Genomic DNA, 14344 nt, shown 5'->3' with positions numbered 1-14344 from the left:
GTCACCGGTTCGTAGCTACTGAACATTTAAAACACGTTTTTTTCCAACAACATCCATACAGTAGATAAAGTCCTACAGGTTTATTTGAATAATAGCCTTTCCGGTGTTTCATATTTTTAAACTCAAAGAAAATGTATAAAAAATTCTACTTTACCATTGTATCTCATAAGTAAGAGTTTATTCAGGAACACGTGAAGGCAACATAGACACCGACGACAGGAGTGGACTGATGACGCAACTAATGACACACATGGACTGTCCATATATGGAGTTGAAGGAAAACTATAGGTTCCTTCCTCTGTCTGTATTATGAAGCAACAGAAAGCAAAACTGGGTGTTTAAAGAAAATCCCCGTGATTTCCAACATTCGGGAAGGTGTTTTCCAAGTACTAAGCTACTGCACTCTAAAATAATATACCAAACATTGTAATAGCCAGTACAACTTAAAGTGTTTGTGTGTGGTTTGGCCATTTCATTTCTTTAAATGAAATACCAAACATTCCCAGAATACCTTTTTGTTCAGTGAGGACATTCAACTTGTACAGTTCCTTATCTGCCTAAGAGGTTAACTCACATTTTAAACACAATCTATTACAATAACATTTTAGTTTTTGGTTTATTTCCTCTTAGTTGATACATTTTGATTTTTATTGTTACATTTATATTGTTATTTTTTGGTTTAATGTATTTGTTAGACATGTTCACAAAGAGTTACTGTGAGTGTGCGACTCTGTCGAAAAACAACAATACTAAATAAATACTGAATGAACATTTGTATTTGCTCATGAGTATGACACTTGAAAGCAACTCCACTGTACTTAACTATTTCAATTTAAGCTTCTTTATACTCCTACTTCATCATATTTCAGAAGAAACATGGAACATTTTATACTATATGAGATCATAATATCCATCCATCCATCTTCTCCCGCTTATCCGTGGTCGGGTCGCGGGGGTAGCAGTTCCAGCAGAGAGCCCCAAACTTTCTTTTCCCTGGCGACATCAACCAGCTCTGACTGGGGGATCCCAAGGCGCTCCCAGGCCAGCGAAGAGATATAATCCCTCCACCTGGTCCTAGGTCTACCCCTTGGTCTCTTCCCAGCTGGACGTGCCTGGAACACCTCCCTAGGGAGGCGCCCAGGTGGCATCCTAACTAGGTGCCCGAACCACCTCAACTGGCTTCTTTCGACGCGAAGGAGGAGCGGCTCAACTCTGAGTCCCTCCCTGATGACCGAACTTCTCACCTTATCTCTAAGGGAGACACCAGCCACCCGGCGGAGGAAACCCATCTCGGCCGCTTGTATCCGCGATCTCGTTCTTTCGGTCATGACCCATCCTTCATGACCATAGGTGAGGGTAGGAACGAAAATGGCCTGGTAGACAGAGAGCTTTGCCTTCTGGCTCAGCTCCCTTTTCGTCACAACGGTGCGGTAAAGCGACTGCAATACCGCTCCCGCTGCTCCGATTCTCCGGCCCATCTCACGCTCCATTGTTCCCTCACTCGAGAACAAGACCCCGAGATACTTGAACTCCTTCACTTGGGGTAAGGACTCATTCCCTACTTGGAGTGGACAGTCCATCGGTTTCCTGCTGAGAACCATGGCCTCAGATTTGGAGGTGCTGATCCTCATCCCAGCCGCTTCACACTCGGTTGCGAACCGATCCAGTGAGTGCTGAAGGTCGCAGACCGATGAAGCCATTAGAACCACATCATCTGCAAAAAGCAGTGGTGCAATCCTTAGTCCACCGAACTGCAGACCCCCCCCCCACGACTACGCCTCGAAATCCGATCCATGTATATTACAAACAGGATTGGTGACAAAGCGCAGCCCTGGCGGAGGCCAACCCTCACCGGAAATGGGTCCGACTTACTGCCGAGGACCCGGACACAGCTCTCGCTTTGGGAGTACAGAGATTGGATGGCCCTGAGTAGAGACCCCCTCACCCCATACTCCCGCAGCACCTCCCACAGTAACTCCCTGGGAACCCGGTCATACGCCTTCTCCAAGTCTACAAAACACATGTAGACCGGATAAGCGTACTCCCAGGCCCCCTCCAGGATCCTTGCGAGAGTAAAAAGCTGATCCGTCGTTCCACGACCAGGACGGAATCCGCATTGTTCCTCTTCAATCTGAGGTTCGACAATCGGCCTGACCCTCCTTTCAAGTACCTTGGAGTAAACTTTCCCGGGGAGGCTGAGTAGTGTGATGCCTCTGTAATTGGGACACACCCTCTGATCCCCCTTTTTGAAAAGGGGGACCACCACCCCGGTCTGCCACTCCTTCGGTACTGTTTCCGACTTCCACGCAACGTTGATGAGACGTGTCAACCATGACAGTCCGGGCGGATCTCATCCACCCCCGGGGCTTTGCCACTGTGGAGTTGTTTGACGACCTCAGTGACCTCCCCCCGGGAGATTGGTGTTGATCCCCCGTCATACTCCAGCTCTGCCTCTAACATAGAGGGCGGAGTTGTCGGGTTCAGGAGTTCCTCAAAGTGTTCCTTCCAACGTCCCAACACTCCATCAGTTGAGGTCAACAACGTCCCATCCTTACTGTACACACAGCTTGGATGGTTCCCTGCTTCCCCCTCCTGAGGTGTCGGACAGTTTTCCAGAACAACTTTGGTGCCGCCCGAAAGTCCTTCTCCATGTCTTCTCCAAACTTCTCCCACACCCGCTGCTTTGCCTCGGCCACGGATGAGGCTGCTGCCCTTCGGGCCTGTCGGTACCTTGCAACTGCCTCGGGAGTCCCCCGGGATAACAAATCCCTGAAGGCCTCCTTCTTCAGTCGGACGGCTTCCCTGACCACCGGTGTCCACCAGGAGGTTCGAGGGTTACCGCCCCTTGAGGCACCTAGGACCTTGAGACCACAGCTCCCCGCCGCGGCTTCGGCAATAGAGGCTTTGAACACCGACCACTCTGGTTCGATGTCCCCAACCTCCACAGGAATGCCCGAAAAGCTCCGCCGGAGGTGTGAGTTGAAGGCCTCCTGAACTTGGGCCTCCTCCAGACGTTCCCAGTTCACCCGAACTACACGTTTGGGCTTACCAGGTCTATCCAGAGGCTTCCCCCGTCACTCGACCCAACTCACCACCAGATGGTGATCAGTTGACAACTCCGCCCCTCTCTTTACCCGAGTGTCCAAAACATACGGCCTCAGGTCCGATGATACGTGGTGCTCTGGTACCACGTACACTTATGAGCATCCTTATGTTCGAACATGGTGTTTGTTATGGCCAATCCATGACTAGCACAGAAGTCCAGTAACAAACCACCACTCCGGTTCAGATCAGGGGGGCCGTTCCTCCCAATCACGTCCCTCCAAGTGTCTCCATCATTGCCCACATGTGCGTTGAAGTCTCCCAGCAAGACTAAGGAGTCCCCTTCAGGAGCCCCATACAGGACTCTTTCCAGGGTCTCCAAGAAGGCCGAATACTCTGAACTGCTGTTGGGTGCATAAGCACACACAACAGTCAGAGTTTTCCCCCCCATAACCCGCAGGCGTAGGGAGGCGACCCTCTCGTCCACTGGGGTAAACTCCAACAACGAAGCACCTAACCGGGGACTTGTGAGTATCCCCACACCCGCCCGGCGCCTCACACCTTGAGCAACTCCGGAGAAGAATAGAGTCCAACCCCTATCCAGAAGTAAGGTTCCAGAGCCGACGCTGTGCGTAGAGGTGAGCCCAACCAGATCCAACTGGTACCGCTCCACCTCCCGCACAAGCTCCGGCTCCTTCCCCCCCAGAGAGGTGACGTTCCACGTCCCCAAAGCCAGCTTCTGCCGCCCGGGTCTGGTCCGTCGAGACCCTCCGCTTTCACTGCCACCCTTCTGGCAGCGCACCCGACCCCATCGATGTTTCCCGTAGGTGGTGGGCCCGCGGGACGGAGAAGCGGAGGTGTTGCCCACGTTGCCTTTTCGGGCTGGGCCCGGCCGGGCTCCGTGGCAAGCCCGGCCACCAGACGCTCGCCGACGAGTCCTCCTTCTGGGCCTGGCTCCAGAAGGGGACCCCGGGCTTCCTCCGGGCCGGGTATCCTCACTTCTTGTTCTTGTTTCTTTCATGAGGTCTTTTGAACCAATCTTAGTCTGGCCCCTTGCCTGAGACCAATTTGCCATGGGAGACCCTACCAGGAACACAAGGTTCCAGACAACACAGCCCCCAGGTTCATCAGGGCACACAAACCTCTCTACCACGGTAAGGTGCTGGTTCTTCAGAAAGGTCATCATAATATAATATAATATATATTATTAAACATTTTAAAAAGGGGTCATTCTTTATGATGAGTACTTTTAATACTTGTGTTTTTATTCTCTTCACTAAAATCATGTTACTTGTAGTGTTTGTACAGTGTGACATTGATACTTTTACTGAAGAAAAAACATAAATACTTCTTCCACTGAGCTGTCTTATATTACAGTATTTCTACACTGGGCTCTAGCCTCCACATGTTGTTAAATAACACTTACGGTTAGTTATCAGATGGAAACAGTGTCCGTGTTTGTGACATTTCCTCCACTGCAGATGATAACATGACAAAAACACTGAACATGAGAAAATAAAACCACTTCCTGGACTGGCAGAACGTTTGACTTATGTGGCTTTCTCAAAGCGTTTCCTCCTCGACCCGAAGACTTCTCGGGTGTCATCGCTGCAATCAGAGTGCTTAGGAGGTAACAGTTTCAGTGTATCAATGTGAAAACAATAAAGTGACAACAATCTTAGAGCATTTTCTATTCTTGTCATGTTCTGTTAAAGGTTCTGTGTGTCTTCAGGAATCAAACAATGTGGCTTTTGTTTCAGTTTTGCAGTTAATAAAAGCATTTTTGACTGGTTCTAAGAGCAGGGAGAAATTAGGATTTATATCAGACAGAATGATTTGATTACCATCTTTGGTTTTAATAATGATGTGAATGAAATAAGGAAGATGTAGTTTCAGTTTACGAGGAAGAGAAACAATATAAATCAATTGTATCGAATGGACTTCCCCTAACTATAAGCTCTAACATAAAATACATCACTCAAACACACATGTTGACATACACATGCAGGTTGTGCGTCTGTGAAGTGTGTCTTCACATCTCACCGTATCAATTAAGTGACACAATTGCATTTTCTGATTACATTTTTAATTAAAATACGAATTTATCCACAGATTAAAAATGAAAGGCAGAAAAAGCAAAATGTAGCTACAATCAGGCACCAATGATACATGTTAGTTCATATTTTTAACAATTGCGATAACGCAACAATAACATTATTTACTGATCATTATTTAATATTTATTTATTCAACTGAAGACGGGCGGGCCCAAGCGGCCCACCAAAGACATTCATGGACTCTCCATTATAGATAACTGAGTGAAGACCAAAGTTGGTCTTACCCCCCCACCCCACTTGATACTCATCTCAATACCTCACAAGAACTGAAGATTTAAAAAAAAAAAGAAGCAAATGTTCACAGGAAAAAACAACACTATTTCAGTCAGAAATCAAGAGTAAGAAGAAAGTGGTATTTAATATCAGAAAAGCTAGCTGTTTGGGTGGAAGTCAGGAGTGATTTACCACACACACAAGCACTTTTTTTATATATATAACCATTAGCCCTGAAAAACAGACGACAAAGCTGGTGCAAAGGAAAGAAAACGACATGAGCAACGTGCTGGAGCCACAGCATGAGCTACGGTGCAGAGAAGCCACAAGACACGAAGAGACACAAACATGGGATGAGAGTAACAAGAGTTAAGACATCCCACCGTGGCAGGGGTGGACATGGCTTGGCAAGACATTCCGGCACTTGTGATTGGAGATTTCTTGAAATAAGGATGTTTCAGGGTGCGAGTGACTAAGGCAGGACACTTCATTCACACAACTACAATAGCAGTGCTGCTTTGAATTTGCACCACGTTAGAAAATGAACCCTGAAGGCGCTCTCGGGACCCACAGGGAAAAGGAAAACAGAAACGGGAGGACGAGGTCAGACAGACGGGTGCAGTGGCTGAACCAGGTCAGGGAAGAAGAATTAACATCTTTGGAGTGTACTCTTTGTTGTTATCAAGCATGAACATAGCAACATCGATAAATTGTTGTGTTAAAATATGGCAACTTCTCCATCAACTTTCTTTTTTAAGGTCTGGGTGATAAGAACGTGGAGCTGAGGGACTTGTAACTTCTGAATCTCAGTGTGGGAGAAACCCTGACATCCAAAAGCACAGAGTGAGATTAAGGTAAAGAGAAACCCTGACACTGTGCTGTACGTGGGGACATTGACATTAGACCCTGTTTAAGACTGCAGAGGACAGACAGGACAGACTACAGCTCTACCGGCCGTCACACTCTACAACTGAAGGAGAGATCGATCACAATCAGAGATTCACAATTACTGTCCTCGTGCTGTCAGTATAGAAATACATGATATTCATGCAGTAAGGAAACAAAAAACAGAACAATATATTTTTTCTAAACATAAATAAATTGAATTGCAAGAAGTTGATGAATGGCATCTGTTTTTCTTTACATTGCACTGGGATGTAAACAGATTTATTTGTCAGGCTGACTGGCATGGCCCCCAACCCAGACAGTACCTGAAACCCTCCCCACCCTTCCCCCATCTCTCAGTCTGTCCAGTAGCTCCCTTCCCTCTGTGTGGTGATGCTCAGCGGATGTAGACGTCCCTCCCCCAGTCGTCCTGGTTCTTGTTGTGGCTCATGTTGGCCCCGGTGTCCACAGGCTCCTGGCAGTAGCGCTCCCTCAGCTTGGCGCGTCCGTGTGGCTGCGTCTGGCTCGGCATCGGAGGGTGGTTCAGGTTCTCCTGGTCCGGTTCGGCACCTTCGTCTTCCCAGGATGCCTGCCTGCCGTGATGCTGCGCCAGGTGGAGGCGGCTGCCCCCTCCCCCTCGGTAGGGCTCGGGCTCTTCATAGGGGTCAGTCTCAATGTCCATGCAGGAGTCGCCGGCCTCGGTGTAGGCGGAGTCCCGGCTGCCCTGGGTCTCAGAGTCGAAGGTGTCCTGCCGGGAAAGCCCCCGGCCGCTGCCCCCCCGTAGCTGGCCCCGAGAAGAGCGCAGGTACGCCTGCTGCTGCTGTTGTTGCTGCTGCTGCTGAGGCTTTCCTCCCAGGTCTGTCTGATAGTCTTGCAGGGTGCCGCTCCCGCCACACTCTGTCAGGGGCCCGTCTCGCTTCTGCTCCCCATGCACCAGGTACGGCCCCTGCAGCCAGACATGCCACACAGCAACCATGCAGAGACACAAACAGCAGAGCAAGACCAAACTGTCAGTGGTTAGTAGGCAGGCTTAGCATTAAGACTGTAACCAACTAATTTCATTATAGATTAAACTGCAAATTATTTTTGTGGATGTATCTATTAACCAATTTCCAGTTTCTCAAAGGTCAAAGGTTATATTTTTGAAATGTCTTGTTTTGTCAAAACCCAGAGCTACTAATTGAATATAACATTTAACATAGAAAAGCAAAACAACTCTTTATTAGAGAGGCTGAAAAACTGCATTTTCTGCCATAGTTGCATTCAAAAGTGTTTAGGTTAGGTTGTAAAAATATTTGGCATTTATTTTTCTATCGATCCACTATTTGTTGCAGCTGTAGTTAGCAGGAGTCAGAGCATTCAACACAGAACGTGATGTTCCCGCTGAAGGACCTGTGGTTGTGAAAGCGTTAGTGTTCATGACTGACATTAACCTATTCATATCACACACTCACACATTCCTGGTTTTCACTTTGCACACACACACACGCACACACACACACACACACACAGTTATTAAACAAGCAGTCTGAATATCTAACATGACATCAGTGCCACCTTCTGGCAGATTGACCTCATGGCAGAAATAAAGCAGAAATAACTATTATATAGTTATTAATTTAACTCTGCAGCACATGATGTTAAGACTGAAACAATTTCACGTAAATTAAAAAAACGGTTTCTGGATGTTATTTTGGACTTTTTTGTTGACGCTTCTAAGACAGCATCAATAAAAATGGTAGAATTAAATATAAAACAAGTTTTAAGCCATTTGGTGAAATTCTGCTGCTCGGGTGACACAAATATCTATGACAATGTGCAACTCATATTAATGAATGTGCAGCCAGTCGTAACTTATAAGTAGAGACACACCAAATTAATATTTGGATTATAAAAAGATTAAAGTGGACACAGTGTTAGCAACGGCCTCCAACGAAACAAAGCGTTTCCGTCTGAAGAGGCGGACATGACTTGCTGTTTTCGGGCCGGTACCATAGCAACACGGAGGAAGACAGCAATCTGGATTCAGCCTCCCAGAGAAGAAAAAGTGGTGACGAGGAGGCCACAGAGCTAAAGAGGGCAGGGTGGGGGGCAGCAGATATCCTTTTACTCTTCATTACAGCAATATGGAGGGGCCCCCATCGGCAGAGCTGAGTTACTCTTTAAGTCCAGTGTGGTTTGCTCTCACAGTTTAAACAGCGTTGGCAAGGTAACGCTGACCTGCTAACATACATGTAATCTCTCTTGTGGGTATTCTTAAAGCTGTTCATGTGTGTGAATTTGGCTCATTTACGTGTCAGGTATTCTAGTGTGTATGTGTTTCTATATACAGCATCGACAGGGTTTTAATGCACTTTTCCTTCAGGCTGCTGGGTTGTGGTTGAGGTACCAGAGTCCCCCCCCTCCTGCCCTCTATGTTGGACTTCAGAGAGCATGTTCTTCCTCTTTCCTCTCATTGGCTAAAGGACCGTCCATTTCAGGCCACAGATCCATATTTCTGCGCAGGGAGGTGAGCACCTGTACCTGCAGGTTGGAGACGGGCTCGGGGGAGGAGGCCAGAGCTGCTGTGGCCATGGTGCGGTTCAGCAGAGGGTTGGGGGGGTTGCTGCTCGGGGGGTGTGTCGCCTTCCAGTACGCCTCCAGGTAGTCAGCCAGATGTTCGCAGGCGTCCTCTAGCTGGTTCTCGTCCAGGATGATGTCAAACAATTCCTGCACAGAAATAAAATTACTATTAAGGTGAGACAATACAGGCAAAAACATAATTATCTTACACTTTTCAATTATTTTGTTTCTATAATGTCTTCTAAAATCTTCCCCTTCTAGCACCAAAATACACCACACTTTGCAATTCCTTTCCTATCTATATTATAGGAAGTATTATTTTATTACTCAGGTCACAAAGCATACTCACAGGTGGGCACTGGGCCAACTTGTCTGCTGCCACCATCTGCACATTTAGGTGTTTGGCCTGGGATTTCCCCCTAGATTTGATGAGCCTCTGGAGGACCTGCAGGGAGACAAAACCCCTTCAGAGAATCTACTAAAGCAATGTAATAGGTAGGGGTAGGTAGGCAAATTGAATCCAGCTAACAAAATATAGTGCTGCGAGATAAAGTATTGGTCTGGTTCCTTCAATACAAGTAAATGTAATAACCAAAAACTATAAACAAGCTACAAAAGGTTGCACGACTTTACTTGATCACCACAGTGGATAACCTTGCCCGTTTGAGTATGTTAGATGACCCTCACAGCCTCTGTAGCCTAATTTAGAAACCTTTTTGTATGATACCTTAAAGCTTCAACACTCACAAGGGCATTTATGGACATATATTATCTAAAAGAACAACAATCTTAACATTTCTTAAGCCTGTGTTAAACACAAACCTTCTTTTAGACATCAAACCTTCAACATTTGCGAATCCCAAACACAAGAGCGTTTGAGTTGAGGAAACCAGAAGTGCAAAAACTCATTTCTGGGTTAAAGACTTATTCCTACAGCACTTTTACACAGAATATAATTACATTTAAAGGGTAATGCTAACAAATGAAACACATAAATAGGGCTTTGATTTAAGACTAATTTATCGCCATACCTTAGGTGAGGCTATTTTGATATAGACAATGATGGGAGCCAGGGAGGTCTTGGCCAGCTGAGAGGGGTGGTTAATGGTGTCCGCATCCAGGGCGACCAGCTGGAGAGTGCGGGCCAGCTCAAAGATACGCTCGATCTCACTCTGCACCTCCGCTGAAGGCCCAGCACACAGAACACACAGGTAAGTTCAGCGAGAAGGCAAAACAATTGTGTAATCTTCTGCTAACTATGAGGAGATGTAGCCGTGTATATCAGCCAAAAGTACATAACCGACATGTTTGTACTAAATCATGCATGATTAAGATTTTAGAAAAAAAATATTTCCAAGCGTATGAATTAGATTGGATCACAGTTAAGTTCCATTTATGCAAAGCTAAATGGAACAGAGCAGCATCCTCATTCTGTTGCCACCTCTCAACATTACCGTATGTTCTTCTGATCTTTCTTTATTTCAAAGGAAGGAGGCACTGAAGAATGAGATGCCTTGTAATCACTTTTTTTCACCATGTGATTTTTCACCATGTAAATAAAACAGAAAAAAACACCCTCTCAAAACAAATTAGGTGGAACATTAGTTGTTGTTAGCGCTAATGGGCACAGCAGTAATTATTTGATCAGGTGAACCACTCTGCACTGCTTGGCTGTTTTGTTTTCATTGTTCCTCAACAACAGCCTATAAGAGCTTGTTATTCAGCATTTTGAGCGCAGTCCCCCCACCCGTGTTGTTTTTGTCAGCCTGTTGACGTGTAAGGAGAGAGACTAAAACTGAAAACAAGTTGGAAAACCTCGCCTGTCTGGGCAAACCTCGGCCCCTCTGAGGCGTGGGCGCTGCCAAACCAGTGCCAGGGAGAGATAACGGGGCAAGGCAATCTGCAGAGAGCCGGGGCTGCACACACTGCAGCAGCCTCCAGAGGGCTGAAGCATAAAGAATTCAAGATGGAGGCAAAAAAACAGGGCCTCAGCCGAGTGATAAGACTCATGAACTTTAACTCATATAGAGAAATAGCTGGCAAGGTTTTCATTACCTCAACAAAGACTTTTGCAAATTTGGATTTAACTTCACAGAGAAACATGTTCCCCTGCCATGAGCAGAAAGAGTGCATGAGGCAAGGTCCAGCCTTCATAGAGGCTATCCTTGTATGATTGCTCACAGACAGTATGGATTATCCTCGGTCAAAAAAAGGGGGAGAGCAGTATGGAAAGTATCGGCATCCATCTCTGCTCATTCCCGCTCAGTTTAGAGCGGTTGCCAGCCGCCCTGTTGCCCTCCCACAGATCTCTCCCTGCTTTGGTTTTGTAATACTTTTTCTTTTGTAAGAGACTACAGGCTGTCAAACAGAAGTATGAGGAACAGAGAAACTGACAGGCAAGCAGACGAGCAGACAAATGATGTATGAGCAAATGATGAATAAAGTGAGAAGAAAAGGGAAGTGAGGAAGGAGAGAGGCTTCGTTGTTTTGTTGCAAGGAGAGCATACGTACCCAGTACGTCTGAATCAATACAGAGTAGAAGAACAAGAAGAAAATGGGAGGTGGGAGAGTAGGAAGGAAGATTGGGTGATGGGCAGAAAAGACAGGATGAAGAAAGAGAGAGACCAGATCAGACTCAGACAAAAAGGGGTATAAAAGGGGGGAACATTTACACTTTCTTTGAAGGATTTTGCCAACTTTGCCATCTATCTATCTATCTATCTATCTATCCATCTATCCATCTATCTATCCATCTATCTATCTATCTATCCATCTATCTATCTATCTATCTATCTATCTATCTATCTATCTATGTATCTATCTATCTATCTATCTATCTATCTATCTATCTATCTATCCATCTATCTATCTATCTATCTATCTATCTATCTATCTATCTATCTATCTATCTATCTATCTATCTATCTATCTATATATCCATCTATCTATCTATCTATCTATCTATCTATCTATCTATCTATCTATCTATCTATCTATCTATCTATGTATCTATCTATCTATCCATCTATCCATCTATCCATCTATCTATCCATCTATCTATCCATCTATCCATCCATCTATCTATCCATATTTCCACCTTTCTATCAAGAAACACAATGAAAGCAGTAAACATATGAAACACAGACATTGAAAACACTTAAAATGTACGTTCTGCAACATGATGTGAGGAAAATAAATATTTTCCGTTTGGTTGTTCTGCACTGCAATATTTTATCAAGTGCTTTATGACTATTCAAATAACAAAATAAGAGTCCAATGAATGTCTGAACTGTGGAGTTAATGGCATTTTGTGTGGCTGTGATCTGTGCAGATCCAAAGTGGCTGTGTGTAGTCTTACCCAGGCTGGATCGGGTACTGGAGCGTTCAATGATGGTGTGTTTGCTGGGGTTGTTGAGGACTGAGCGTTTGGCCAGAGATATGTCCGCTGTCACCCGTGTGATGGATATCCTGAAACGGATATCCAGTACAGCAGTCATTACCGGGTTGGCAAACAGAAGCCAGTTAAAGCAGAGCGTACAGTGGTCTCACTCTTACCTGCCCTCAAACTTGTGTTTCAGGAAGTCAAAGAGAGCTTTCTGCATCATGTCTGTCACCTAGAGACAAAACATCAGACATAAGACAACAAACTATAATAGTAAACATTGATGTAAGACAAATAAATGTTGGCAGAGGTGTACACATAATTGCATAATAAAAAGTGCACTGTTACATGTAAAAGTTCTGCATTCAAGATTTTACTAAAAGTACAAAAGTAATAGCATCAAAATAAACTCACACAAGTACCAAAAAGGCAAATTTGAGAATAGTTATATAATTGGATAATAATTATTTAAGCTTTAATGTGTTCATCACTTGTTGCTACATTGTAGTTTGTGACTTTTAATTCAGTTGTATCTTAACCTGTAATAACATTTGTTAAATTATTTGTTTTATATATATACAAATCCTGTGAACTGTAGTGAAGTATTAGTACAAAGCAGCAGGAAATATAACGTATAAGTACAACTACCTCAAAATTGCAATTATTACAGTACTTAAATAAAGGTACATAGAATTTTGCTTATTCTTCTCCTTGCCTCATATCCTTTGAGTGATGGTCCGACTAGGATGATGGGTCTCATGGAGGGAACCACGTCGTAGGGGGGAACATGCTCCATCTGAGCCGGAGAAAAAAGAGAGCACAAACATTAGGGTGAGCGAGGCCGTTAAGGTGCGTCTGCGCGTGCATTTAAAACAGCTCGAACAGGTGTACACTCACACATAAATCCACATTAAGTCAACACAAAAGCCCTCTGTGAGCGGTCAGACTGATGGATTGTGGGTTTTTAGATGCTGGAGTCCATTGGGTTTATTGACTGGCTATGAATGGTCAGAGACGGGGATCAATTTCTCTCTGAAAGCACTCGCTTCTATTTCTTAGTCTGCATTCTTACATAATTAGTGTCCATAATTAAACCACCAGACGCTAGGGTGTCAGGAAAGCTCTCGTGGACGAGCTGCTACTCTAACACAGGCGTCACACTTCACACTTTCCTTTTTTTGTTGTGCATCAGCACCTGTCAATGTATTACTGCCAATAAATGCTGAATTGAGAGTTTTATAGTAAGAATGCACTTCCTTTTCCATTTGGATTTAAACTGTATGTTTTTTTTTATTTGTTTTTTTTATCCTCATTTCCAATTTAAGTTTGAAACCAACCATAATGTGTTCATCGCACAAATGTCTGTGAAGGCTTTATAAAACCCGTACACACAAACAAGGAAACAAATCGGAGTGTTTTCTCCATAGTTCAGTTTAGTCTTTATCCCGTCTAAAGAACCCTGTACATCCTCAGCCTGTGGATTTCATCAAAATGTATAAACCTATAAGCATGAAAGGGACTCATATAGAACACCCACACACAAACACGATCTATAATGCGACACATGAACTTGAGGCTTATTTGTACATGAAAGGAATGATTCATCTTTAAGGACTACATAAGCATTTGTCCTATTTGGAAGCCTTCGGTTTTCAATGAGAGTGGGGTGAAAACAGTCCTATATGCTTTGTGAACATTGAAATTGGATGGATTTTTCGATTGGTATTCCAAGCATGCCCCCTCGTTCATGTGCGCTGTGAGGCTCTTCAAGCAGGAGATAGTGCTGGAGTGCTCCGCTCCACTACATTACATTACATAAAGCGGAGCCACGGAAGCTCATTTCACCTCATTCGTATTCACAGAAGCTAAAAATACATATTTTAAAAGTTTCCAAATGGCTCTTGTCTCTTAAGGGGCAGAGCAGGAGCACTGGACATAACAATAGCTTCGGAATAATAGGAGCACAATTTAGTGTGGTGAGCAATGGAGGAGGGGGTACATAATATAGATCTGGATGATAGTTCAATATTACACTTTATTGTCACTCTTTAACATCAGATATTTCCAAAAATAAACTATAGATACAAATTGCAGATATTGTATTTAAAAAAACAGAGTGAAAGCAGCAAAACACTAATTGTTGC

The 14344-nt window shown here is 44.6% G+C and overlaps 1 protein-coding gene across 3 annotated transcripts in view; it reads right to left on the bottom strand.

Annotated features, from left to right (window-relative positions):
- Positions 1-4982: 4982 nt before the first annotated feature.
- The window catches only part of cacnb1 (calcium channel, voltage-dependent, beta 1 subunit), a 39649-nt gene continuing 30287 nt past the window's right edge, over positions 4983-14344 (bottom strand). For all 3 annotated transcript variants that reach the window (XM_071204000.1, XM_034088704.2, XM_071204001.1), the window contains 7 exons: positions 12916-12996; positions 12374-12432; positions 12177-12286; positions 9850-10001; positions 9168-9263; positions 8780-8965; positions 4983-7202 (listed from right to left, as the gene is read on the bottom strand). In XM_071204000.1, coding sequence (XP_071060101.1) covers positions 6654-7202; positions 8780-8965; positions 9168-9263; positions 9850-10001; positions 12177-12286; positions 12374-12432; positions 12916-12996 — 1233 coding nt within the window. In that variant the 3' untranslated portion in view covers positions 4983-6653. The remainder of the gene's footprint in view (positions 7203-8779; positions 8966-9167; positions 9264-9849; positions 10002-12176; positions 12287-12373; positions 12433-12915; positions 12997-14344) is intronic.

This window comes from Pseudochaenichthys georgianus, chromosome 8 (genome assembly GCF_902827115.2).
Source record: "Pseudochaenichthys georgianus chromosome 8, fPseGeo1.2, whole genome shotgun sequence".
Classification (NCBI taxonomy): Eukaryota; Metazoa; Chordata; class Actinopteri; order Perciformes; family Channichthyidae; genus Pseudochaenichthys; species Pseudochaenichthys georgianus.
The sequence above is the reverse complement of the archived record's forward strand: the minus strand, read 5'-3'. Positions and strand labels throughout refer to the sequence as shown.